Consider the following 26,470-nt stretch of genomic DNA (forward strand, 5'->3'; position numbering starts at 1 on the left):
GATTGCACCTAGCAAATCCACATTAGGGGAAGAAGGTATGCAAAATGTAGTGCCATGGGCGTGTTCGATCCATTCGATAGTCTCTTCCAGCGACTGGCTCGCTGTAGCCAACGGAACCACGGACCTGAACACATTCGAGTCGTCGACCATCGTGCTTTGAAGCTTGCTGTCGTCGTCTAAATGGAAACGAACTAGTTGGGCCGTTTGGCAAGCCCAACCGGGCGCCGCGTGCGGAAACTTGAAGATGTCTGTCAACATCCTGGAGCGTCCGAGCACTTGGGAAAGATAGAAGGCGAGACAATGGGCAACACCTTGCCGACTTCTGGGAGGATTGAGTTGCAAGGTCGTTATGAAAGTCGATGGTCGATCATTGGGGTATCCTTCATGAGGTCGGCTCGGCGCGGGAAATAGCTGACGAACAGCGCGGCACACGACCAACGGTTCATTGAACACAATTTTCGATAGGTCGGCATCAACAAAGCGAGAGTAGCCCCTCGATACTAGCTGGATGTCTTCAGGTCCGAAATCGTCTACTTGATGTGTGGCCATCATACTGTATAGGACATTATGCATTAAGGACCAAGTCCTGGTCATCTAGGTGATATTGGTATCATCCGGGGAGAAATGGGGGAAGTACATACGTGGAGAAAGCTCTTCAAAGCTGGGCTTCCCAAAGCCAAAGACCGAATCTGGTGTTGGGTAGACTTCCTCGTAGCAGATGCGCACCGCGTCAAAGGCTTCGACACCGGTTCCTTCACGGATATACTGTGACAAACTCGTATGCGGAAATAGAAGACCTGACGTGAGCAGAATAGATATAAATTGGTCGGTGAATCGATGCCTGTTCAGCAGCTCAGCAGGGGAACCAGTATCGGATCACAACGCACCGTCCACGACACCAGCGCCAGAAACGCGCAAGAAGGAATCGACCCGAAGGAGTGTCACGAAATTTGGGAGGCAGAAATTTTGTGACATATCGCTCGTGAGCGTCAGGATCATCAAACTCTCCAGTGTCTGATGTCCACTCGAAATCTCCGCCAGGTTTGTCGCTAAACATGGAAGAAGGGATCCTGATACCAGCACAAATAAATGTGCAACTGCCTCTCGTCAAAGTCTGCCACGCTCCGATAATCTCTCGGAGAAGAGAATTTCCATCGCCAAAGGATGTGCGTTTCAGCTCGACACCAACTTGTGCCTCATCTATGACGATGAAAAGAGGACTATCACGGCCAATAGCGTTTCGAATCTTGCGAAGAGCGTCGTCGATATTGGCTTGCAGGTTAAGAACATCATTCTGTTCCTCTCCAAGCGTCATCGCCAACTTCATAAACCGGTCGTCCGATCCACCCCGACTGAAAGTGCGCGGTGCAAGCTGCATTTCGAGCCAGCGCATCTTGTAAATCGTGTTCAAGGTACTGTCATCGCGGTGGGTACGAGCATCAAGAAAGAGCTGGAAGGCAAGAAGTCGAGAGAGGAGAACAGCGCCAAACCAGCGAAAAACTAGATTCCGGTTTTTCGCGATGAGTTGCGCTTGATCAGGGTCCTTTAGGCCGAGAACTCTGGCAAAGTCACCATCAGCCTTGACACTGTCAAGGATGAATTCCATGTCGAAGCTCCCAAGTCGACTTGAATCAACATAGAAGGTAAAGTATAGACCCCAGTTAGTGCAGAGACCTTCGTAGCAGAGTCTCGTCTTGCCCGTACCCGATGCATTCACCAAGAACCTGAAAACAGTTAGATACAGTGGATTGTCCGAAAAGGAATGTTTTCACTTGTTTTTTGGGGTGAACAGTCTCGAGACACGGTTAGCGAGCACTGGATGTCGCTCGAAACCACCCAGGTCATGCAGTATAATCTGGAGATCTAAGGAGAGTACGCCGGATTTTCGCAGTCCAAGAGATGCTAGATGAGCGAGAGTATCAGTATCTTCGTATGTTGGACCGAGTTGCTTTTCTGGCGCCCAAAGTGGCAGAAATGATTCGTTCGCGGCATGTTTTTCCATCTTTTCGCCAATAGGTTGCAGTATCTCTCGAGATTTTGTGGACACTAATGCCGGAAAAGCAGCTGAAGGCTAGTCAGTAAGCAAGTTGCGCTCTGGCGAAGAAACGTTACGCGAATCTAATATTGGGGAGTAATCTGGCGCCTCTTGCATGTGAGCGGTCCTTAGCAGCAAGTGGAGGGTGGGTCTTCTCTGCAGCAGCTCTCTGCAACAGGCAACCGCTGTGATGTCATCGTTCGGTAGCCTATTCGCCTTCCAAAACCGGATACGGAGCAGAAGTGAGAGAATCTCGGCCGCCCCGTCGACCGTAATTACAGGTATCCCTTTTAGGGAGAGCTCAGCATCGGAGATTCGAGCGCTATAGTCGTTGTGCGTTGTAAGTGACATTGGTGTGGGAGCGAAAGATCACAATGGCTGTGTTGCTTGTGGGTCCACTCAAGAATTCTGGTCCAGTTCGAGTTAGACGACGTCGCGCAGGTCATAGCACAATCTGAAATCGTTTCAAATGCTGCGACCGTTGGGGCATCTTCATCAGCGATGTCGTGAGCGAGCAAAAACTATCTTCCGACTGGGTTTTTCTTCCTCGGCACATGCAGGAGAGAGTCGTCGGAAGGCGACGGAGATGAAATTTGTGGCGTATTTCCTGGGGAGGACTTGGAAGATGTTCATTATCGGTGAGAGCGTCTGTCAAGTTTGGGTTGGTGCCTCTGGCAATACAAGTGAAAACATTTACATAGTTGCCTATCTCGCAAGCCTTGAGCAAAAAAATCGTCTTCGCCTCCCTGTGGCATCGGAGTAGTCGCGGAGAAAAGGAAAAGATGGGACCAAGATGGGACTGCAAAAAAAGGTTCAAAAAAAACATGAGTCGTATGTACAGAGCGCTACTTACCTTGACGCTTCCTCCTAAGTGAATTGTCCCGTTCTCGCGGTCACTGCACTACCTGCTGAGTGGGCGTTTACTTCATTCCCTCACGAAAAAGTTTCGGGCTCGACAGTCGATAACGACGTGGCTTGAATCAGAAGTGCTGGTTGACGATTTGGACTCAAGTTCCAGAACGGAGACCACAGGGTTGTCTTTGTGGGCGACGGAATAATCGACGCCGACATGGTTTCTTGGAAGTTGTGTCGTCCATCAAACGTCACTCTGGAGTCTGAAACGTCGTTCTCTCTCTCTCTCTCTCTCTCGATGATAATAAAATGTGCTGGAGCCAAAGCAGCGGCCTAGTTATCTGAGAACTCAATATACGCTGAATCACATTACACCGCAATAGTGAATGGTCGAAACCAGATTGCTCTCGACTTTTTGTGTCTTCTTGCATCGCAAAACAACGACGAGTTGGCGGAATGCTATGCGATGCTTGCCGATTTGAGTTCTGAGTTCTTGACAAAATTCGGACACAAGAAGGACCAACTCTTGTAATTTTGACACGACGAAAAACGAGATCTAAGAGAGCAAATTCCGCTGACGCAAGATTTAGAATTTCTCGACTTTGTAACCATGCTGATATGTACAGCGACATGGTGGCTCCAAACTCGCTCATCTTGTTAGTATCGTTTCTTAGGTGGTCTGTCAGCTTTCCCCTTTGCCTTCGCCACTGGCTCCGGCTTTGGCTTCGAAAGCCCTGTCTTGCGTTTTCGAGGTTTTCGAGGTGGCGGCGGAGCTTTGGTGGCTGGCTCTTTCCAGCTCTCTCTCCAAAGGTCATCTGATCGAACATCCCATGTGAAGTCGGGTTCCTCGTGCATATCCTCCGGGTCCGAATACTCAGAAGCGTCGTCACCCCAGATAGTCGGGGGCTTGAATTCCATTTCACGGAGGAGCACTCTGGCCTTCTTACGCTCCATATGCATCGACCCATCATCCCATCTCGACTTGCGTTTAGTTCCAGCGATGACACCGTTGACTATGGCAGCAAAAAAGTCTTCTTGCATAACCTGGCTTTCTTTGAATCGGAGTTTAGTAAAACTGAGATGTGCAACATCTCGAGAGCGTTGATATACACTTGAGCAAAGGTCGACTTCGACGGGAAAGCTGGAGATAGTCCGCAAGACACAGGGCCTTTGGCGAACGTTAGGCAACGATCGCAAGCCGTCTGCAGCACGCCTTGATGCAACGAAGTCGGCGGGTGTCTGAGTGCAATGAGAAAAATAGAATCAGAAAGAGAACATTCTACTTTACCTCGACAAAAAGACTGTCGATGTCCAAGAGCGATATCGCAGGACTGAGCTCATCAGGCATTACAGGTTCATCCGTCGCAAACAAACGAACAGCGACCCAGATGCGTGATTTATCGGCTAGTTGAAGAGCGTAGAGAAGGTCTACATTGGGTGAAGATGGAATGCAGAAAATAGTGCCATATTCGTGGTTGATCCATCGTGTGGTCTCTTCCAATGTAGCTGTCGTTGTAGCAAGTGGTCTGAGCGACTGGTAGGCATCAATCAGTCCCAACTCCCGCTGGAAGTCTCCTTGCTCGTCCACAAAAAATCGAACGAGCTGCGCTGTTTGATGGGCCCATGCAGGAACGACATGGGGGAAGTTGACGATGTCGAGCAACAACCGGGGCTCGCCGAGGACTTGGGTAACATAGAAAGCGTAACAATGCGCCAAACTCTCTCTCGTGCGGGGAGGGTTGAGACGGAGACTGCTTATAAAGGTCGCAGGATGACGATGTGGCCGGTCACGTAAGATCCACTTAACAGGAAAGGGAAACAGCCGACGAGCTGCTCGAATGAGGAACAGCGGTTCATCGAAACTGACCCGCGACATATCTGCCTTGGCAAAAAGGACATAGTCTTTCCTAAGGAGGTCAAGGTTTTCACCAGGCCCAAAGGAGCGGCCGTTGTGTGTTGTCATGTAGCAGTAGAGAAGATCTAGTATGAGGTCTTCCTGGTCTGTCGTGAATGAATTGGCCAAGTGTTGCAAGAAAAAAAATATGAGACCAAACCTGGAAAGAGGTTTGAGAAGTCCGAAGCCTTGGAAACCCTGGACGCCCAGGAATAACCTCTCGGTAAGCCTTCCTCGAATTGCGTCTTGACAGCATCAAATGGCTTTGCCTCGGTGGTCCTCTCGATGAACACACTGAGGCAATTGTGCGGAAACTGAAGTCCTTCTGCAAGAAGCATTTCAAGGAATTCATCGGTAAGCCAATATCTTATGAACGCTTAGTAACATGCGGCATTAGCAGGCTACACAAACCTTCCTCGACACCAGCGCCATAGTCGGGCAACTAGAAATCGGCCTGAGGGCGAATCACGAAGCTTGGGAGGCAGAAACTGGTTGATATATGTTTCATGTGTATCTGGATCATCAAAACAGCTTGTTTCTGAAATCTGTTCAAAGCTGTCGGTGAACATTGGCGGCGTGATATGATTGCCAACGCATATAATTTTGCAGGTCCCTCGCGTCAGAGCTTTCCATCCCCGAATTATCTCCCACAGAAGGGGCTGCCCGTCTCCAAACGAGTTTGGGAGTATATCGCAAGCCAACTGAGCCTCGTCCAAAACAATAAGTAGAGGTTCGTCACGGCCAATTACTGTGTGTATTTTCCGTAGAACATCATCGATATTGGACTGGAGGAAGGGCGTCTCGTGAGTGACCAGCAGGTCCGCAAGCGACCCAAAGGCGTCATTTGCCATCATCGTGAATCGGTGAGAGGTAAGCTGAGTTTGGAGCCAGCGAGCTTTGTGTTCCTCCTTCAGCCCCCCTCTAGACACGACTATCTCCAAAAACATCTGGAAAACGAGGAGCCTTGCTAGTAGAATAGCGCCAAAATAGCGTAATGCGCACGCGGTGTTCTGTTCACGCATCTGGTCGTGGTCCAGTTCTTCGTCGTTAAAGCCTTCGCCCCAGCCACACCGCTTCCTGATAGCCAGCTGAAGATCATGACTACCAAGGTTACGATGACCGACAGCAAATGTGAAGTAGAGTCCCCAGTTGGAACATAATCCCTCGAAGCATAAGCGGGTTTTTCCGGTGCCGGTTGAGTTGACGAAAAATCTGTGAGCAGGGTCACTTGATGTTCGGCCGTAATGAAGGTAAATTACTTGTCCGTGGGAGAGAATAAACGCTCGAGGCGCTGGCACAAGGCAGGGTTTTGCTTGAATCTTCCGAGATTGTATAGTATGATTCGCAAACCACCCGTCCGGGATACTCGTTGGAGATTGAGAGCCTCGAAATGACTAATGACATCGGCGTCACTATATATCGGGCTAGAACTCCTGGCTCGAGGCATCCACCGCTCGAAAATCTCGTCGCTAGCGGAAGTCTGCTCAAGATGAGGACGTAATGTGTCTAGGTATTCCAAAATTGCAGTAGATACGAGCGGGGGGAATAAAGCTGAAATGCAGTTCAAATTTGGAAGGAGACGAATCATACTACGACGCACGAGAGTCAAAAACTTGAGGAAAGGTGACCTTGTTTGCTCTGAGCAGTTGGTACAGGCGACTTTGGGTGGAAAGGATTTGTTTGCAGGCAGATTCTGACACCAATTGTTCGTTTATGGGACGCGTGGCGTTGGAGAAAGCCATAGAAAGTAGGGTGGATAGGATTGGTGCCGCATCGTCAATGGACTCGACAGGAGATGGCTTTGAGGTTGCAATCGTGTGTTCTGGCATGGAGATAGTTGAGAGAGTCTGCATGGTATGAAGACAAGGCAGCTTACAATCTAATTGCACAAGGGCTGTGGCGGGTATGTGGGTCCGCACTTAGTTACCGCATTGTAACTGCAATTACGCAGACGCGATGGATTGTTTGGCACGCGCAGATGGTCTTTTGGAATGTGTGGAAGAGGAGTGAGTTCCAAGATTCTCGGTGCGCAAATAAGCCCGAGTTGCTCGAAGTTGGAAGGAAAGAGAAAAAACTTGTCAGTAAATGATGGTTCAGACTCGGACTCGGAATTTGTCAGCACGTCACGGTTGAAGCAAGAGGTTTGAATTTTCAGCTACCCGCAACACAATATATAGAGCAAAGCTACGACTCGCATCCTATATACCCAATTTCTTCCTCGCGCCGTGATCTTTTCTGCGTTTGACCGATTGCCGGGGCTGTCGCGGTCGCTTTCTTGGTTTATCATCAAATAGCGAAAGCCGAGGTCGTTTAGTCCCATAAACAGCATCCAGCGGATTGTATTCTTCGTACCACTCGCTCAAGTCCCTTCGCAAGTCCCACGAATAATGCGGCTCTACCTCTGTCATGCCTCTTTCGTAGTTCGGATCAGACTGCTTCATCAATAGCTCCTGCAGCATCTTGCCACGTTTATAATTTTCTTGTATTGACCCGTCGTCCCAACGCGACTTTCGTTTAGTGCCAGCGATGGCCCCGTTGACCATGGCAGTGAAAAAGTCGTCCTGCATGACTTGGTCCTCCTTGCGTCGAAGAGCTCTAAAACTAAGGTTGGCGACATCGCGGCAACGCTTATCCACACAGGGACGGACATCGACCTCGACGGGGAATCCTGTGACTGCGCGAAGGAGACAAGGTCGCTGTTTTACTCCAGGTAAGGAACGAAGAGCATCAACAGCCGATTTAATGGAAACAGTATCGGCACCTTCCTAGCACGCAATAAGCCCCAAATGGAGCAAATAAGACGAGACATACCTCACGGAAAACATCGTCGATATCCATATGGGAGACCAGTGGTTGTAGAGTTTCGCCATTCATAGGCGCGTCCGTTGCGAGCGCACGGACAGCGAGCCAAATAAACGAACCATCTTCCAACCGGACAGCGCACAGCAAGTCTAAGTTGAGCGAAGATGGTATGCAAAATGTAGTTCCGTGTGCATGTTCAATCCATTTGATAGTCTCCGGCAGTGTATCAGTTACTGTGGCAAGTGGTAGCGATGATTTGTCTGCATCTGAGTCTAGCATCACGTGCTCAGGCGCTCCAGACTTGTCCAGACGAAAACGCACGAGTTGCGCTGTTCGGAGAGCCCAAGCGGGAGCTGTGTGTGGAAATTTGAAAATGTCGGTCAATGTTCGTGGGCGGCCAAGTACTTGAGAGAGGTAGAAAGCGAGACAATGGGCAACACCTTGCCGGGTTCTGGGAGGATTGATTTGTAAGGTTGATATGAAGGTAGCCGGCTGATCGTGAGGTTCTCCCTCATGTGCTCGAATGGGAGTAGGAAATAGCTGACGAGCGGCGCGGGCCAGGACCATCGGCTCATCGAACACGATTTGCGACAAGTTAGCATCAATAAAGCGAGCGTGTGCTCTTGATACTAGCTGTATGTGTTCAGGTCCGAAATTGTGCATATGGTGTGTAGCCACAGTACGGTAAAGCAGAGCAATAACCAAGTCCTTGTCGTCTGGGATAATGTTAGCAAAATGCTAGCAGATAAAGCACACATACCAGGCGCAAGCCATTCGAAGGTGGGCTTTCCAAAACGGAAATACCAAGACCGTGGTCTTGGGTGTGCTTCATCGTGGCAGGCATGTATCGCATCGAAGGCTTCAACACCGGATGCTTCGGAAATATACTGCGACAAAGTCGTATGCGGAAATTGAAGGCCAGACGTAAGGAGAAGAAATATAAAGTGGTCTGTGATTCGATGCCTACTCTATACTTGAGCTCTAGTAAATTTTACGTATATTCACGCACCTTCCACGACACCACCGCCAGAGGCGGGCGACAAGTAATTGACCAGAAGGAGAGTCGCGAAGGGTGGGAGGTAGGAATTTTGTGATGTATTGTTCATGAGCTTCTGGATCGTCGAAAGCGCCGGTATCCGAGGTCCATTCGAACTCGCCACCAACCTGACCGCTGAACATGGAAAAAGGGATCTCAACACCAGCACAGATGTAAGTGCAAGCACTTTTCGTCAGTGTTTGCCACTCCCGGAGAATCTCCCAGAGGAAAGGCTGCCCTTCACCAAAGGGGCATCCAAGTTCTGGATCGATACCAACTTGAGCCTCATCAATGACAATGAAAATGGACGAGTCGTTGCCAAGAACATGTCGGATTTTTCGCAAGGCATCGTCGATGTTGGCTTGTAAATAGGTGACATCGGTATCATTTCCCCCTAGTGTTTCCGCCAACGTGGCCAATGGCTCGTCGCCTGCGAAGCCAAAGTTCAATGGGGTGAGTTGCAGCTCCAGCCATCGCCTTTTCGCTCTGTCGCCGAGATCGTCGCGGGAAAGAGTCTCCAAGAAGAGTTGGAAGACGAGAAGCCGAGAGAGAAGAATGGTTCCAAGCCAGCGAGCGGCCAAAACCGTGTTTGTTTCGACAAGGCGTGGTGCATCCGAGTCACTGTAGTCGATGTCCTCCCTAAATTCAGGGATATTTAACAGCTTCTCAAGTGTGTACTGCACATCGGTGCTCCCAAGTCGGCCCGAATCGACTTCGAGGGTGAAGTAAAGGCCCCAGTTGGTGCAGAGCCCTTCGTAGCACAGTCTCGTCTTGCCGGTACCTGAAGCATTCACAAGGAATCTAATAACAAATCAGGTCATCATAGACCTCATTGAACAGCTTTTTCACTTGTTTTTCGGCGTAAACAGTCGCGCTACACGAGCAGCAAGAATTTGGTCGCGACCAAACCCGCCTAGATCGTGCAGAATAAAGCTGGGCTCTGGGATGAGTTCCGCACGTGTCCGGAGCCTGAGGGATTTAAGGTGAGCGAGGACATCCTGGTCTTCGTATATTGGACCGTCTGACGGTGCCGATGGCACCCACGGAAACAAATATTCGTCGTTGGCCGCTTCTTCTATCCTCTCACCAAGCTCTTCCAATATCCGTCGAGACTCGGAGGACACGAAGGGTGGGAATGAAGCTGGAGACTAGTTAATGGATGCAGTAGCCTTATAGAAGCAACAAACGCGAGTCGGTTATCAGAGAGCTATAGTCAGACTCATCTTGATATTGAGCGAGAACGAGCAACGAATCTAATGTGGGCTTGCTCTCCAATAGCCGTTTGCACGATGCAGTCGCGACCATATCACTGTCCGGTTGCCTATTGGCCCTCCAAAACTGTACACAGAGCAAAAGGGACAGAGCAGAAGCCCTCTCTTCGACAGTGGTTCCAGAGAGCTCCTTCAAACGAAGTTTAGCGTCTGAGATCTGAGCGTTGTAGTCGCTGGTAAATGCGCAAGCCATGTACTGGTGCTGTAGGCGATGAGTGCAGAGAGAAAGAAAAGTACAGCAAACAAACAAGAGGGCGTGTAAGTGTGGCTTGCGTCACTTGCGTGTGTGGCCATAATCTTGTAATATTTGCCTTTATCTGTCAATGGCCTGGCAATTCTACCTGGTGGCATCAGTTAAATGTTTGCCACAGAAAGTTTCTCTGCAAGACATTAAAAGGGAACAAGAGCCTAGGAGAAGAGGACCTGCCAAGAGAGGTTTGCTGACAAATTACATTACTGCTTACTGACACTCTCGCGTCACTTTCAAGTTTTGGAGCTTGACTTGAGTTGTGTTCGCGACCGTTGCCCCTCAGCGGCGGGCACGCTATACCTGGCTTGCCATGGCTCTACCCCTTCGTTCTGTCATCGCAAAAGCTACCAGAAGCAAGTCCACAACACAATCTACTCTCAATTTCGTTGGTCGGAACCCTCACACTCTTTCACGTTCCGCACTCGACCGCTATGATACTATCCGAAGCTTCTTCAACTCCCAATCTCGCAGAACCGGCGTACCACCCTGTCGACCGCGCATTTATCACTCCACCTGCTCCCAGATACGACTTTTTCATGACTCTCCACTCACACAACTGGCCCATACGTCGAAACCCGGGCCTCCTCCCCCCACAAGTAAAGGCCAGCGACGTCAAATCTTCACCAATCCTACCCCCTCCACCACCACCACCACCACCACCACCGAATTTCGACAACTACCCCCCATTTTTTCGGAGACTAGCGCTGTCAATGCCTCACCTCCCACGCCCTCCCAGTCGCGACGACTTTCTTGGCCTCGCGACTGGATTCTGGGCACGCGCGCGTATCCGATTCAAGTGGTTTGCAATCAAGTCGTTTCGAAGGTTCAATGCAGATGATGTTTCGGCGTTTATCACCTGGTTCCTAATGAGCCAGACATTATGGATCTTCGTTGGAACGTGCGTCGTCATTGACAGTCTGGCCGCAGCTAAATTTTACCTTCCAGTACGACATTTTTTTTCGGTCATCTTTGCGACCGCAAATAGTCTCCAGTTGCAACGTAAGCCAACTTACACCCAGCTGCTATCTATTCACTGCTCGCAGACTACGTCGCCCGTGCAATCAGTGACTATCTCACCTCTGAAACGGGCGTAACCATAATATTTGAGTCCGCCATCGTCCCAAAGTGGAAAGATTCGCGAATATCGTTTAAAAATGTTTTCATCTCCCGCCGTCCCCGTGGCACAACGGTTAGCAACTCCCGGCAACAAATTGAAGGCTTCGCGGCGGGTGGATATGATATTACAGGACACCCTGCTTATCATGGAGCGGAAGACGAAGATGTTCGAATGCCTGAAGAAGAGGAGGACACAAATTACTCCATGTTCGACCTCAATATCGACTCGGTTGATGTCACGTTATCGCTCTGGAGATGGCTTGATGGCAAGGGCTTGGTTCAGAACGCGGTCATCAAGGGTGTCAGAGGCGTATTCGGTCGGTCATCTTTTTCTTACAGTATATCCTAGCGCTAACCTACATCAGACCGCAGATCCGTGTATTGGGACCCTGACAATCCACTCGACCCGGCATCTTTCCGCCATCCTGCTTATCCAGGCGACTTTGAGCTCGAGTCATTACAGGTTGAAGACCTTCTCGTGACGGTCTACCAACCGGATGGCTTCCGCCCGCACACTTTTTCCATATTCCAAGCTGATATCAAATGTTTCCGGAAGCAATGGATGTTTTACGACTGGCTCTGTGCAGAGAACATTGTGGGACAGTTTGATAACTGCTTATTCAGTCTACACAAACCGCAGAGTATTGGCCGGACGACGGAGAAGGAACTGGGCGAAGGTGATTGGGGTCGAATGGTGTGTCCATTTCGTGCTTACTTAAGGAGTTAATCATGTCGTTTAGTCCCGAGTTCGGATTGATGGCGTCCCGATAGACCACATACAGCGCGCCACCACGACGCCGGAGGGACCCATCTCATGGATAACCTCGGGCAAGGTTGACGCCGTGTTCGATATAAAGTTTCCTCGAAACCCGGACGATGACTCAGACTTGAATGCAATTTTGGGTGAGATCGCTGATGCCATCACTACCACGCTCGAGCGCATTCCTGCTCAACGAGGACTCGCTAAGCCTCCATTACAAGCTCCTAAGGAGGATACTGGGACCGAAGATAGTACAGCACCGTCATCAGGACCTAGAGTGGTTATCGACATCGAGTTACGGTTTCGCGACCTTAAGGCTGCTGTGCCTCTGTTCACGAATGATTTATCGTACGTGAATAATGCGCTGATACGGCCTATCGTCGGCTTCATGCAGTATGTGGTTTGGTCTCAATCTCCGCTCTCTCACTCATCCTTTTTTCAGCGCCAACCGGACGTTAATCCCGATTCGGTGTCGGGTCGTCAAGGAATTGAGCGAGTTCGACGGTTCCTGGACTGTATGTGAATAGCATTAAGCTTTTCTTGAACTGACAAACGCCTCGCAGATGTGGGAATGTTAGTGTGTTTCTTACTGCTTCTCCACCGCTCATAGCTACTACAGCCGGCCTGATGGACGAAATCTCCCTGCAAGTTTACGACGCTATGGCATTCCATGTCATGCAGGCCAATCTGAATCGGCGCATCAAGACTGTCAGTCTGTGGAGTCTGCAGATGACGGCGAGTGCGATGTTAGCGACTCTGAGGAGTCTGGTGGACCCGATGTCGAACAGGGTGAGAGATGCGTATATGAGTGGTCTCGGGTTTCCCGAGGTGTTTCCCCATTCTGACCAGCTGTAAGACGGGATGTGAATCAGTTGCGACTTATCTGAGTTAGTCAACCATCTGTGCCGTCTACAGTCGTTATCCATGCCAGATAGTATTGTATTGCTCTTGTTATAGTTCAAGTTGGTGGCGGCACATAAAGGCGCCTACTACCTTTCTTATATAAAAGCGCCAGTTTACTTGTAAGCCCCTCCAGCACTGTTTTTCATGTCTGTCATTGTCTACCGTTACGATCTTTCTCCCTACTCGAGGTAATCTGACCATGTGCTGTCCACTTGCTGATTCAGATCTAATCATAGGAAACTGCACCATACAATCTTGCTGAAAAACATTCCTCAAACATGGGTCAACGTTCCTATGATACCTCCTCGTCCAGATGTTGAACTGCTTGGAGTGGGTCACAGACGCATCCCGATTCTCGCCATAGGTGGTGATCTATACTTCGACACCAGTCTAGCGGCCAGCGCGTTGGAAAGACGGTTCCCTCCTGGCCAATACGGGTCGATCTTCCCCCCAAGAAAACATAACGGAGGCTCGGATGCTGCTCTGATCAAGCTCTTCGCCAAGAGCTGGGTAGACGATACCCTTTCCCCCTCCATCGTCTCTTTGTTGCGCTGGCATCTACTCCCCAGTCAGCTTGTGCATGACCGAGAGTCTCTTTTCGGTCGCCCAATTGACATCGAGAAACAGCGCGCTGCTCGACCAGCCAACCTCTCCGTTCTTTCCTCACACATCACCTTCCTCGAAGAACAGCTTGCCGACGGCCGTGAATGGCTGTTTGACACGGAAAGTCCTTCATTCGCCGACTCAGCAGCGCATGCTTCTTGTCTCTTCGCCCGGACACTTCTTGAATCTGAGTCTATATTCACTGCGGAGACATTTCCCCAAACCACAGCCTGGCTCGCTCGCCTGTCGGACCACTTGGCCATTCTCGAGAAAGCTCAACCGGTAACATACACAAGCGGTGAAGAGGCTGCCGCCCAAATAGCTTCGGCACCTCGCGAGCCTGAAACTGTGGTTGGATTTAACAAGGTCGAGGCAGGCCGTCTTGGTTTCAAACTGCGGGACACAATCTCTGTTGTTTGTGATGATGGCCCGGGCAATATCCCCACCATCGGAGTGCTCGTTGCTCTCAACCGTGAGGAAATTGTCCTCGAGACTCAGAGTGCTCTAGCTACATTCCGATGCCACTTTCCTCGCATCGCATACACTGCTACGCTGGTATAGAATGTCATATATATTACTACAACAAATCTGCTTTCATTTTTCTTCAGTAAGGTTCCAAGGCTTTCACAGATGGACTATGAACGTACTGAGTCTAAGCCTTACTTCAAGTTCTTCTGACGTGCTCTCGGGCTCTTCGGTGTTCGGCGTGTCCTTGGCTGTTTTCGTTCTTTACGAGCAGGGGGGGAGGCTGCCTAGCGGCGGGCACAGCATCCAACGGATCGTAATCCGCGGTAAAGTCAAACCCTTTCATGTCCCATGAGTAATGCGGGTCCACGTCATTCATGGTTCTGATGAATTCCCTGTTAGACTCAATCCTCAGCTCCTCCTGCAGTTCTTTAGCGCGTTTGCGGTTCTCTTGCAGCGCCCCATCGTCCCAACGCGACTTCCTTTTGGTGCCAGCGATAGCTCCATTCACCATGGCCTCGAAAAAGTCCTCCTGCATGACTTGGTCTTCGTTGCGCCGGAGGGCCCGGAAGCTAAGGTTGGCGACATCGCGACAGCGTTTATCCACACACTGACGGATGTCGGCTTCAACAGGAAACGAAGTGACAGCGCGGAGGAAGCAAGGGCGCTGTTTGACTCCAGGCAAAGAGCGGAGAGCATCGGTGGCCCTTTTAATGGAAGCAGAGTCGGCGCCGGTCTGAGATAAATTCAGTTCCATGAGGTCAAAAATCAAACATGTTCTATACCTCGGAAAATGCATGGTCGATATCCAGAAGTGACACAAGGGGTTGCAAAGTTTCGTCATTGACAGGTTCATTGGCTGCAATCGTACGGATAGCGAGCCAGATAAATGAGCCTTCCGCCAGCCGGACCGCACACAGCAAGTCTATGTTGGGTGAAGAAGGCATGCAAAATGCGGTGCCATGAGCGTGTTCAATCCATTCGATAGTCTCCTCCAGAGTTCTGGTCGCTGTTACTAACGGAGCCAGAGACCTGAATACATCCAAACCAACTATCGTGCTCTCAAGTTCCCCATCACCACCCAAATGGAAACGGACGAGTTGAGCCGTTTGACGAGCCCAGGAGCAGCATGTGGGAATTTGAAAATGTCCGTCAACATCCTCGTGCGTCCGAACACTTGCGAGAGATAGAAAGCGAGACAATGGGCAACGCCCTGCCGGGTTGGTGGGGGATTGAGTTGTAAACTTGTTATGAATGTAGATGGTCGATCGTTAGGACGACCTCCAAGCGGCTCGACCGGTATTGGGAATAGCTGGCGAGCAGCAATGACGAGAATGAATGGTTCATCAAATCGGACTTGAGATAGGTTGACATCAATGAACCGAGCATATGCTCGTTGAACCAAAGATATTTGGTCTGCGCCGAATGTGTTCGTTTTGCGTTCGGCCATGGACTGATAAAGAATGTCCAAGACTATGTTTTTGGTGTCTGCAGAATGTCAGGACTATATGTGACTGAGTGGATATATTGGTACCTGGGTCGAGCTCGGTGAAATTAGGGGTTCCAAATCTAAAAGCCCAGCCCAGGTCTCGCGGAGCAGCCTCATCGTGACAGGCCCTCACTGCGTCAAGAGCTTTGAGCTCTGTGCCATCTTTGACGAATCTGGTCAAGCATGTGTGTGGGTACTCAAGCCCTTCAGTCAGAAGGAAGGACAAAAACCTGTCCGTCAAACGGTGTCTAATAACTTGTTAGCAAGGTTGATATATCTTGAAGAAGACAACCTTCCACGGCACCAACGCCAAAGACGGGATATCAAAAAGCGACCGGGAGGTGAATCCCGGAATGTAGGAGGGAGAAACTTGGCAATATACTTTTCATGTTCATCTGGGTCGTCAAATGCGCCGGTGTCCGATGTCCACTCAAAGTCTCTGCCAACCTCTCCGGTGAACAGAGATGCAGGTATTCGGACACCAGCACAAATAAAGGTGCATGCGCCTTTGGTTAAAGCGGACCAACTGCGAAGGAGCTCCCACAGGAATGGCTTCCCGTCCCCGAATGCGGAAGGAAGGTGGTCGACAGCAACTTGGGCTTCATCAATGATAATGAAGATAGGGCGTTCGGTACCGATACTCGTTTGGAGCTTGCGGATCACATCATCAATGTTTTCTGCCAAATTTGGCGAGTCATTCGTGGCGAGCGTGTTGGCTAGCGTGACAAACACATCCTCCCCAAGATAATCTAGTCGATCACCTAAGACTCTGGGTGAAAGCTGGAATTCAAGCCAGCGCATTTGACGATTTGGGATAGACAATGAACCTCTTGAGGATATCTCGAGGAATTGCTGAAAAAGAAGAAGTCGGGCCAGGAGTATCGCTCCAAACCATCGATTTGCGACATCTGAGTTGCGCTGAACACGTTCTGGTCCATCGGCGGCGCTATGGTCCACCGAAGCGAGTTCTGTTTCGTCGATAAGCTGCGAGAGTTTCCGCTCCAAGTCGTTGCTTCCAAGGTATCCCGTGTCGACTTCGATGGTAAAATAGAGGCCCCAATTAACGCAAAGGCCCTCGTAACACAATCTAGTCTTCCCAGTACCAGAAGCATTGACAAGGAACCTATTAATTTGGTCAGCACAGAGCTGTTTCTCGGCTTTTGAACCCGTGTTTTACTTGTTTGTGGGACTGAATAGTCGCGCGACACGATCGCGAAGCAGGGGATGTTGAGAAAACCCCCCAAGATCATGGAGAATAATCTCGAATTCATCAAAATCCTCGTCTGGCTTTCGGAGTTGAAGAGTTTTAAGATGGTGTCGTATCTCTGGACTGTCGTAAACAGCACCAAAATGTGGCTCATCGTGATCCCAGTAGGGTAGGAACGAGGCCTGCCAGTCGACAGCGTCGAGTAGTTCATGTATATCTCGAAGAATTTCGCAGGTCGGGAGTGATAGGAAGGGAAATGTTCCAGAAGTCGAAATCTCTGCGGAGTGCTTTGCAGGAAACATCAGTTTTGGACCGTGGGCAGCTGTGCGGTCAGCCTGGAAATGTTGAGAGGAGAAAGAGAAGAGTGAGCACAAAAACGAACAAGGAACTATGATGTGATATGGCCTGTGGGTGTGGTCGCATTTGTTCTCGGCTTGGAATAATGTTGCTTATTGCTGTCTTAGTTTTCACGCCCTCTTTTCAGAGCCTGGCTCCCGAAACCACCGTGGTTGTTGCAGACCAAGTTTTGACATCCTGGATAATCTGGAAGCCGCCGTGGATGCTCGGGTGGGAGAAAGGAATGAATTCCATGAGTTGTGTGGGACGTTGCGCCATAAGATTTAGTGACAGAGTCCTGCAAGCACATTGTGAATCTGGTTCAGGCGATAGTTTGTGGGAACTTGGAAGTGGATGACCCCGATCAAGTCACCTGATGGCGCATCAATTTTTTGCCTTCGACCCCAGGCTGTAATGAAGCTGCGGCTTTTCTTCATTGCATAAAGCACTTCGTTCGAAATCCAAGGAATCGCTGTAATCACAGGTAGACCAACATGATCATCATAAAGTCTCATCGACTACAACACTGCGTTTGGGCTACGTTCCAAACTCGAACGACGACTTTCCGTTATGAACCTCATGCAACCTTCCTCAACTACCAAATTGAAAGAGTTCGCCATTAGCCAGGCTAGAAGATCATTACTCGATTTCATTGGCAATTGCGCAAGATTACCAACCCATCTCAGTACTCACCCGCATCTTTCTGACTTGTAAGTTCTCTGTCGTTGCTTCTCCTTAGACTTCTCAAGTCCTTAAATGTTAGCTGCTGGCTTGTGCATTTTAGCTTCCGTCCCGCCTGTGGAGCTCAAACTTTTCCGTCAGGTTCCGGCCCCAATTAAAACTAAGACTGTCTCGACTAATTCAAGTTGGAGCTTGGCTAAATGTCCCCATAAGAATATAAGCGATAACGATGCCCGCAAGTACTACCTGCTATATACTTCCCATCCGACAACTGTGCCATGTTTTATCTAACGAAGTGAGTGCTTTCAACCACGGAAGCCTCTACACAGTGATTCAAGCTTGACTCTTCATCAAAGGATTCATATCTTTGCTACCGCTCAGTTCAAGGGTTGGCCAGAGGAGAGCGACGCGTCTGTAGGTTTTACCCGACTTCGTATGTGTTCCTCTGATTATTACTTAGACCCGTGAACCAGCGACGACCATCCCATCTCCTACCAAAGTCCTGTACAAAGCGAGAGCCCGACTCGCTTTCCAAACCGGCAAAGTTGTCGAGGTCATTCAAGAATCCAGATTTCCTGAGAATTCTGCTAGAAACTGCGACCTCGACGTCAATACCGTCCGAGTCCGCCTCAACGTCAAGCCGGGTACGAACACACATATATTTCCTCGATTCGGCTCGATAGTAGGACGAAAGCCGCCTGGTCCATCCCCTTTGCGCAATTGCCAGGTAGCCCCTCCACCTTCACGCTCGGTATGTTTGTGTCAATTGTTGTGGCGACCCTAATGATTAATATTTCAATCAGCCGATGTTTCTTTCTTCCACTGCTCATCTAAATCATACTCGCTGCCCCGTTCAGTCCAAGTTCGCTTACGATCTGCTACCACCATCTGAACCTGCCTTTGGTCTTACGGTCCGTGCTCGTCATCGCGCCTTCAAGTAATTAAACTTCTCACAAAATACATAACAGCATAGGTTGCGCGTTATTTTGACCTGAGCACTCTCGGTATATCTAGTTCCGCGCTTGCCGAGCCCTGGCGTTTCACGGTTGTACTTACTCCGTCAAACCCCACCTCACATTGGCAAAGCGGAGGCGTGGATGCCAAAATTTTCGTGCTCGAATCGAGAAACACGAAGAAAAGATAGATCGAGCTTTTCATCACAAACTCACAACAAATGTCTTTTCAATGACATTTCCGGGCTTTACTTGACATCAGTGTCAACCCCTCTGAACTTCGGAACGCGACGAGTAACCTCCAACTCTATTTTTTCAATTGGCCATTTCTGCCTTCTTCATGGTCGAGTACCTCATTGCATTTTGTCGGAGCACAAGTATTGCAGTTGATTCTGCAGTTTTACCTTACTTTCTAATCTCTCTCAAACAGCCTCGTTTTGATTGGATCGTTAAAATTGAAGGTGCTTGTATCTGTCTTGAATCTTCTAGCTTATTACTTTATGGTACATCGCTACAATTGGCGCGTCTCACTATACATATCGTGTTATCCTTACAGACCATCTGAACCGTGAATCCAGTGATGTTAAGAGCGTGACATCACTTAACTCCTTCTCTCCGAAACCTCATCCTGCTTGCTCTAGCTCCCCATTGGGCCACTGCTATACGGACGTCGTACGAGAAGCGCAGTGAATGCCCTCTCTAATCAGCACCGTCCGCTCCAGTATGCCAACACACCCCACAACCAGCTTCATATACCAAATGCTCATTGGAACTTGTAGAATTCCTCGAGGCTATCCGCTCAGTCAACCCGCCAGGGAAATGGAAAATCCTTGTCGTTGACGAGCATTCACAAAAACTTCTCGGATCAGTGCTCAAGCAGTTCGACATCCTCGAAGAGAATGTTACTCGTGAGTCTTCCGTCGGTAACTAGATCTGCGCGACTTACGGCGACCGAAGTCATCGAATCAATCACCAGCAACCGCGACCCACAGCCCGAATTTGAGGCGCTCTATCTGCTCATGCCCACGAGCCAGAATATCGAACGTATAATCAAAGACTCGTCAAACCGCCAGTATGCTGGTGGCCACCTCTTCTTCATCGATGGTCGGCTCTTCCCCTGTGTTCCAAACCTAGACTCACGTAGAATCAGGCCTGGAGGAACGATTGTTCGAGCGACTTGTGTCGAGCGTTGAACCCTACCTACGTGGTGTCAGAGAATTGTTCATTAACTTCTGGCGTGCGTCAACGCGTATAATCTTTCGAGCAAAGCTGAATTCATTTTGACAGCCGCTGAAGCCCAAACCTTTTCACTTCAGGCCCCTGACCTCTTCTTCAGCTTGTACAGTCCGCCTCGGAACGACAGCCAATTCAAAGCCGCAAGAGCGCGCGTTGAAGACGATATTCGTTTTGCCAGTAAAATCGTGCGTGAGCTTGCTGGTCCTCTCCATTAGTCCTCTCATGTCTTAGATCGCCAACGTTTGCATTACACTCAACGAATTTCCCTACATCCGATACTATGTCCCACCATACCACCAACCGTTAGGAGCTTTGAAGCCCAACGCATCTACTCGAGCCCCACCACCACCCGAAGGTAGCTCACGATGGCGAACCAATCTTGCTCGAGGTGCCGAGGCAAGAGCGTTTGAAGCGGCTGAGGGTGACCATGGCACGAAAATACTCGCATTTTTCGTCCAGGGAGCGTTGGAAGAATATAAGAAAGCCAACCCAGACTTTGCGAAAGATACGACTGGTCGGCCGAGGGGTACACTATTCATAACAGACCGGACCATGGATATGATTGCACCATTTCTTCACGAATTTACATATCAGGCCATGGCGAACGACCTATTACCCATAGAGGGTGGAACGAAATATACGTGCGTATTTCCTGGACTACTCTAGCCTTCTTTGACCTGATCTTGCAGATATAAGTTCCAGTCTTCTGTTGGTGCATTCGAGGACAAAACCGCCACTTTGTCTGATTCCGACACTGTATGGACGGAAGTTCGACATATGCATATGCGAGAAGCAATCGACAAGCTTATGGCGGACTTCAACCGATTCTTGGAGGAGAATGCAGTTTTCAATGGGTGTGTTCTTCAATACTTAGGCAAATATCTGGTCATCTAAATTGCTCAGCGAGGGTGCCGCGAGTTTAAATGATATGAAGGACATGTTGGCGAGCCTACCTCAATACCAAGAGCAACGCGAAAAGGTATCCTTGTTCCTCTCTAGTTGTGCGAATATTGACACAAAACAGTTTTCACTGCATTTGAGCATGGCGCAAGAATGCATGGGTCTGTTCGAAAAAGATAAGTTGCCACTCGTCGCTTCCATTGAGCAAGACTGCGCAACGGGAGCAACCATCGAGGGGAAAACCCCAAAGAACCTGGTTCAAGATATGGTGCCATTGCTGGATAGTCGGGAAGTGATGTGCGTAACCTTTTAACTGGTCTAGAGCACGTCGCTCAATGCAGATCAACCTAGCAACCTCAATAAAGTTCGCATTGTCGCACTTTATATACAATTCCGGGACGGTGTCCCAGACGAGGACCGCCGCCGACTCTACCAACACGCCCGATTGAGTGTTGCGGAGCAGGAAGCGGTGAATGCATTAGTGCATCTTGGTGTCCGGATCAGCCGAGGGCCAGGCGATCGCGATTTGAAGAAGAAGCTGGTCCCCAAGAAATCCAAAGAGGAAGAGTACGAGTTATCGCGGTTCAAACCGGTCTTGAGAACTGTTCTAGAGGTTGGCTCTTTGGGCTGTCAGCACTGACGTTGACCATAATATTCAGGAACACGTGGTCGATAAATTGGACAAAACCTTGTTCCCCTACGTGAAGGAGGAACCTTCATCTGGTTCAAGCTCCTTAAGCGCGGCGTCAACAAGCCTACGAAGCGCAACACCCGTGCAGACAACTTCTTTACGTAGCCAGAAACCTTCATGGCACAAAGCTCCTCGACCTGGCGCCAGTGGTGCCGGACCGGAGCGAGAAACCAATCGCGGGCGACTACTTGTGTTTGTGACTGGTGGTATGACGTACTCAGAAATTCGAGAAGCCTATCAATTATCGGCAACACTAAACCGCGATGTTTTCATCGGCTCGACGCACACTCTGACTCCGCGCGATTTCATTAGCGACCTGCAAGTGCTCGAGTTTGGGGGTCAAGGATCGAAAGCGCTGCCGAATGGTGTCAAGGAGGGTCGGCCAGGACAGGCGTTCCAGGAGTATTACGATGAGAGGTATTACACCAGGGATGCGCCGCCGCCTGCCAGACCAACGGCTGCGAGTGCTGGTGGGAGAAATATCGCGCCCCCCGGGAGGAATGTGAGGCCCGCTGGGGCTACTCCACCAGCGCAGTCTTTTGCAAAGCCACCTCCAATGGCGGCGACGGAATCATATGGGTCGACAGAGGAAAAGAAGAAAAAGAAGGGGTTGTTCAGGTTCTAGCATGGATTTTGTACTTTGTAGTGAGCTGTTATCATACTTTCAATGAGGACGAGCACGCAAGTCAGTTTTCAAGGAAGTATCTTGTGAGACTTCAATTCACTAGTGATGACGTAACGACTGAGAATGACATGTGGCTGTGAAATGTCAATCAATGGAAGGTTCTCGCACCTTCACGCTATTTCACCCACCTTCAAAACTTCGAAAGGGATCGCGCACTGCACGACTCTACTCAAATGGAATCTCTACTACGATGGAGTATTGAAAACTCTACCCCGCGCGATCCCAATGTCCCGCTTGAACCTCCACGACAACCGCCACAAGCGCTCGACCCGGGGATTATCGACCACATTCTCGGGAAATCGGATGCGGTGTTGATGAAGGAGGACATGGCGGCTGCTGTCGATGAGACCAAAGACGAGGAGGAGAGGATTGCGGCCTTAGATCATCTCGAAATGGTGTGTTGGCCTGTTTCTTTCCTGACGCATTTTACGCGACAGGTAGCTCATCGAGCAGATTGACAACGCTAACAGTGAGTCCTGTGATTCTTCTTCACATTCAAACCCAATTTCCTGTACAGATCTCGAGAAACTCAAGTTATGGACACCGCTACAGCAGCTGATTACCTCCGCGCCGAGTAATGCGCTCAGAATGCAAGCTCTGTGGGTTGCTGGGACTGCTTTACAAAACAACCCTGCTGCTCAGGATGCTGTGCGTCTTGTTTCTGCTTTCTGTGTTTGTGGTGGCTGAAACTGAGTAGTATCTTGAGCTCGATCCCTTACCCTCGCTCACCCAGTTTCTCCTCCCTTCTTCCGCGTCGACAGCGCAAACACGGAGCAAAGCAGTATACACGCTGTCTGGCCTCCTGAAGCATAATGCCCCTGCCGTTGTTGGGCTCTCGCGAAACGACGTTCAGGGCTGGGAAAGGCTGCGAGAGGCACTCCAAGGTTGGTTATCGCTTCCCCCCCACTAATGTCCGACTAAAACATCCTCCAGACCCCGATCTTGGCGTCCGTCGCAAGGCTCTCTTCCTGATCAGCACCCTCCTCATTCCAAATTCACTCGTAAATTCCTCCGGAACATCGTCGGGTGTCAGACCCCGCGATGCCGACCCTGTCCACCCAAACTCGCATGCCGCCGCTCTGCGCACCCCATCGCGTGTAGACACCGCTGTGCCCACTCTCGATGCATTACACACCCATGGAATCCTCGATGCCGTTGTCCATGGACTCACAAAGCCAGTACCGTCTGGTCCAGATGGAGATGTTCTCGGACTAGATGCTGACTTTGAGGAGAAGGGTATCGGGTCAGTATTTTTGGTTCGTAGTTTTCGGTGCATCGCTGAAACAGATTTATTCCAGTTTACTGCGAACGTTTGCGTTAACACACGATGGCACATTTTCTGCGGCGCAGAAGGTCGCGTTGAAGCCATGGATAGCATTTGAGCATGCAAAAGATCCGAGCGGCACTTTGGAGCGATGGGGTTTAACCCAGAAGGAGATTGAAGGCTTGGTGTCCAAAGTTAATACTTAACTTGCAGCGTTGATAAAGTAGAATCCTGCTAACTACCTGGTACATGTGCCAATTGAAAAGATATCGCGAAGTAGATAAAGGCCAGTTAATACTTTAGATCTGACCGAGATCTTTTCCGCTTCAACTGCTTGCGCAACGGTTGACCCACATCCCGCCTTGACTTGGGGCTGCAACTTCCCCCTATTCCAGCCAGCATGCTATCGAGTAACGGAGTCTTCAAGGGCTCCCTGAAATACAGCGCATTAAGAACTGCAGAGTCACCGCTATCACTCTCGCTGGACTGGAATATTGTGGGTCGCGGATCGGGTCCCGGATCGTTGCCGCGGAGGAAAGACACAACACGCTGCACCTTGTGCTGCGCGAGTTTCCCGTGAGGCACACATTTCAAAGCATCATTGAAGCGGGCAAGATGCTAGTGGAACTCAATAGGCGCAAGCACAAGAGGACGGAATTAAGTACCTGTTCAGGGTCGGGGATGATATTCTCTACCTGGAGGCTCTTGTAAGCCTCGTCCCAGACATCAAGCGTGACTTCTTCAGCAGAGAACACGACCTTTAGTGCAACGCGGACGAAAGTGCCCGTTGACGTTCGAAGTGAGAAAAACACCACGTCTCCGATAGATCTCGAGTATACGCAGAACGGGGTCGCATATCGACCTTCGAGCCACCGAATCAGTTCTTCAAAAGAGTCGGTTTGCGTAGCCAGGGGCCATGTTGTGTCCAGAATTGGATCCCCAGTGATCATGATGGAGCGATATCCGAGTTTGTCCTCTGTGCCCGGGCCTCTGAAGAGATAAACCAGTTGACAATCGCGAAACGCCCATCTTGGGTAGCGACTAGAAGGTACAAATTTAAAGAAGTTGTGGGCGGCAAGATGAGTTGTGCGGGCGAGGTAGAATAGGAGACAATGCAATGCTGCAGTCGCAGGCAACTGTGCCAGATTGATATGTTGCTCGAGGCTGACGGGCCGCTGATACCATCCACTTTCTAGCGACTGTGAAGCTGCTGCCGCAAGAACGATAGGCTCGTCAACGCTAACTATTGATTGGTTGGCGTCCACAAAGTGGGCTACAGCATTGTTGACGAGGTAGGTGTACGCCTCACTCAGCTGTAGTGATGGTGTTTGTGTTGTCATCATCCGATACAAAATTGTTTGAAACAGTTCCTGCGCCTCTGCCAACATGATCACGATCCCCTTTCCAGTTGACGATCACTTGTAAGGACTCACCAGGCTTCAGCTTTTGGAAACGCATGGGAGAATTCAACTGGTAGTGTTTCCATCCAGATCGTATTTCCTGGGAGCATTTTTCCTTTGCAATAAAGTCTTTAGCGTCTTGTAGTTCTAGACCAGAGCTATGCTGGAAGAAAACGTTCAAGTACGTGTGAGGGTATTCAAGTCCTTCCGAGATTAGGGCTTGAACAAAGCTCGCAGTGAGACGGTGCCTGTATTTCATGAATCAGCGTTGACGTCGACTGCACTGGTGGGTACTAAGCTGACCTTCCCCGTAGCCAACGCCATATTCTGGTGAGAAGATGCCGGCCGGAATTGGAGTCGCAAATCTTTGGGGGTAGGAATTTCCGGACATAGACTTCTTGACGCACAGGATCGTCGAAAGCACCAGTACCTGAGACCCAGGTAAATCCAGTCCCAAAAGGGCCGATATCCTTGGGCATCTCCGTTCCAACGAAGATAAAGTTTGATTCTAATGGAGACGAGGGTGGTCTCATCAGCGGAATCCATGCTTTGAGAATTTCTTCGATGAAGTGTTCTGGCCCGAAAAGCTGTCGACGACGAGCCGCTACTTGAGCTTGGTCCATAACAATGAAGAGATGGCGGTCTTCGCTGGGCAACAAGTTGTAAATGTCTGCCATAGCGTCCGCCGCGAGATGGCGAAGATTGGTTTGATCATGCTGCGCAATCAAACGACGCAGTGTGCGGAAAACGTCATCGTCCCAATTCATCCGAATCAATTCTGGAACTAGTTGGATCAGCAGCCAAGACCGTTTATGATCGTTGGTTAGGGTGGCGTTCGAAATAGCACAGGCAACCTGCAGGAAGACCTTGAAGACCAGTAGGCGGGCGACAAGTGGTGCAGAGAGTGTTTCAGACACTCCCCAAAGTGTGGAGAATTCTCCGAAGATGAAGTGGGGCGAAATGTCTTGCGCGCCGAGAGGTGGATCTCTCACCAGCGTGAACAAGAAGCCCCAGTTCACGCAGAGTCCCTCATAGGATAGGCGAGTTTTGCCAGCGGCAGACCCATTAACGAGAAATCTAAGCTCTCAGTGAACAAAAACTTCTCTCGGGGAGACTGACGCTTTTACTTATCGGTTTTGGTGTACAGGCTCGCAACGCGGTCGCGATTGATCGGGTCTTGTTGAAAACAGCCCAGTTCATGAATACCAATGCAGAGGCTTTCAGAAACTTCCCAGAGGTTTAGACTAGTTAGGTGAGCGATGATGTCGGGGTCGGAGTAGACTTCTGCAGCTGGTGCCCATTTCTTTAACAGATTGCCGGGACCTTTCTCGAGGGCAGCTTGGATGCTAGGGCGAATATCATCCAAATATTTAGCTGTTTCTAGTGAGAGCACTGGGGGAGCGCAAGGAGAGGTGGCTAATGCTTCGGGTTCGGCCATGGGAGAAGGGAATGTAGCAATGAGAACAAGAATGACGGAGTCACGGTATATATGTGGCCACAGCGTTGGTGTGGGTCCACAGGGATTACAATAAAACCTTTTTGGCCATGATTTCTGTTATTAATACTATAAGGGCAGCCATAAGAAGACAATAAAGCATTGGTTTCCATGGTTGAAGTTTGAACGAGATCCATTTCGAGACT

At 49.9% G+C, this 26,470-nt stretch overlaps 10 protein-coding genes across 10 annotated transcripts; 5 read left to right on the plus strand and 5 right to left on the minus strand.

Annotated features, from left to right (window-relative positions):
- Window positions 1-565: 565 nt before the first annotated feature.
- On the minus strand, window positions 566-2,386 carry MIND_00877200 (uncharacterized protein; the record flags this gene model as incomplete). The annotated part of the gene is made up of 5 exons (XM_037365429.1): window positions 566-594; window positions 642-841; window positions 888-1,724; window positions 1,773-2,064; window positions 2,113-2,386. The coding sequence occupies 5 exons, from the start codon at window positions 2,384-2,386 to the stop codon at window positions 566-568; spliced, it is 1,632 nt and encodes a 543-aa protein (XP_037218671.1).
- Window positions 2,387-3,544: 1,158 nt separating this feature from the next.
- Window positions 3,545-6,634, minus strand: MIND_00877300 (uncharacterized protein; the record flags this gene model as incomplete). The annotated part of the gene is made up of 6 exons (XM_037365430.1): window positions 3,545-4,126; window positions 4,176-4,888; window positions 4,942-5,147; window positions 5,193-5,993; window positions 6,041-6,332; window positions 6,382-6,634. The coding sequence occupies 6 exons, from the start codon at window positions 6,632-6,634 to the stop codon at window positions 3,545-3,547; spliced, it is 2,847 nt and encodes a 948-aa protein (XP_037218672.1).
- Window positions 6,635-6,979: 345 nt separating this feature from the next.
- On the minus strand, window positions 6,980-10,083 carry MIND_00877400 (uncharacterized protein; the record flags this gene model as incomplete). Its single annotated transcript, XM_037365431.1, has 6 exons — window positions 6,980-7,546; window positions 7,593-8,299; window positions 8,344-8,546; window positions 8,593-9,420; window positions 9,469-9,760; window positions 9,807-10,083. 6 exons carry the CDS (start codon window positions 10,081-10,083, stop codon window positions 6,980-6,982), a joined length of 2,874 nt encoding a protein of 957 aa, XP_037218673.1.
- Window positions 10,084-10,571: 488 nt separating this feature from the next.
- On the plus strand, window positions 10,572-12,871 carry MIND_00877500 (uncharacterized protein; the record flags this gene model as incomplete). The annotated part of the gene is made up of 7 exons (XM_037365432.1): window positions 10,572-11,139; window positions 11,184-11,573; window positions 11,622-11,950; window positions 11,997-12,409; window positions 12,459-12,531; window positions 12,580-12,589; window positions 12,636-12,871. 7 exons carry the CDS (start codon window positions 10,572-10,574, stop codon window positions 12,869-12,871), a joined length of 2,019 nt encoding a protein of 672 aa, XP_037218674.1.
- Window positions 12,872-13,063: 192 nt separating this feature from the next.
- Window positions 13,064-14,083, plus strand: MIND_00877600 (Glutathione S-transferase; the record flags this gene model as incomplete). The annotated part of the gene is made up of 2 exons (XM_037365433.1): window positions 13,064-13,107; window positions 13,156-14,083. The coding sequence occupies 2 exons, from the start codon at window positions 13,064-13,066 to the stop codon at window positions 14,081-14,083; spliced, it is 972 nt and encodes a 323-aa protein (XP_037218675.1).
- Window positions 14,084-14,186: 103 nt separating this feature from the next.
- Window positions 14,187-16,985, minus strand: MIND_00877700 (uncharacterized protein; the record flags this gene model as incomplete). Its single annotated transcript, XM_037365434.1, has 6 exons — window positions 14,187-14,723; window positions 14,773-15,019; window positions 15,085-15,475; window positions 15,522-15,724; window positions 15,769-16,599; window positions 16,654-16,985. 6 exons carry the CDS (start codon window positions 16,983-16,985, stop codon window positions 14,187-14,189), a joined length of 2,541 nt encoding a protein of 846 aa, XP_037218676.1.
- Window positions 16,986-17,978: 993 nt separating this feature from the next.
- MIND_00877800 (uncharacterized protein) lies at window positions 17,979-18,641 on the plus strand (the record flags this gene model as incomplete). Its single annotated transcript, XM_037365435.1, has 4 exons — window positions 17,979-17,995; window positions 18,057-18,114; window positions 18,161-18,451; window positions 18,504-18,641. The coding sequence occupies 4 exons, from the start codon at window positions 17,979-17,981 to the stop codon at window positions 18,639-18,641; spliced, it is 504 nt and encodes a 167-aa protein (XP_037218677.1).
- Window positions 18,642-19,343: 702 nt separating this feature from the next.
- MIND_00877900 (uncharacterized protein) lies at window positions 19,344-22,105 on the plus strand (the record flags this gene model as incomplete). Its single annotated transcript, XM_037365436.1, has 11 exons — window positions 19,344-19,374; window positions 19,433-19,561; window positions 19,611-19,757; window positions 19,804-19,890; window positions 19,941-20,074; window positions 20,121-20,530; window positions 20,579-20,743; window positions 20,793-20,868; window positions 20,914-21,086; window positions 21,141-21,402; window positions 21,449-22,105. 11 exons carry the CDS (start codon window positions 19,344-19,346, stop codon window positions 22,103-22,105), a joined length of 2,271 nt encoding a protein of 756 aa, XP_037218678.1.
- A 233-nt stretch (window positions 22,106-22,338) lies between these two features.
- Window positions 22,339-23,635, plus strand: MIND_00878000 (Fes1 domain-containing protein; the record flags this gene model as incomplete). The annotated part of the gene is made up of 6 exons (XM_037365437.1): window positions 22,339-22,560; window positions 22,607-22,634; window positions 22,683-22,813; window positions 22,863-23,049; window positions 23,099-23,408; window positions 23,464-23,635. The coding sequence occupies 6 exons, from the start codon at window positions 22,339-22,341 to the stop codon at window positions 23,633-23,635; spliced, it is 1,050 nt and encodes a 349-aa protein (XP_037218679.1).
- Window positions 23,636-23,720: 85 nt separating this feature from the next.
- Window positions 23,721-26,267, minus strand: MIND_00878100 (uncharacterized protein; the record flags this gene model as incomplete). Its single annotated transcript, XM_037365438.1, has 5 exons — window positions 23,721-24,047; window positions 24,095-24,807; window positions 24,863-25,077; window positions 25,133-25,906; window positions 25,957-26,267. 5 exons carry the CDS (start codon window positions 26,265-26,267, stop codon window positions 23,721-23,723), a joined length of 2,340 nt encoding a protein of 779 aa, XP_037218680.1.
- Between the last annotated feature and the right edge of the window lie 203 nt (window positions 26,268-26,470).

The sequence above is a fragment of the Mycena indigotica genome, assembly GCF_014461135.1.
Source record: "Mycena indigotica strain 171206Taipei chromosome Unknown Mind.scaff0007, whole genome shotgun sequence".
Lineage (NCBI taxonomy): Eukaryota > Fungi > Basidiomycota > Agaricomycetes > Agaricales > Mycenaceae > Mycena > Mycena indigotica.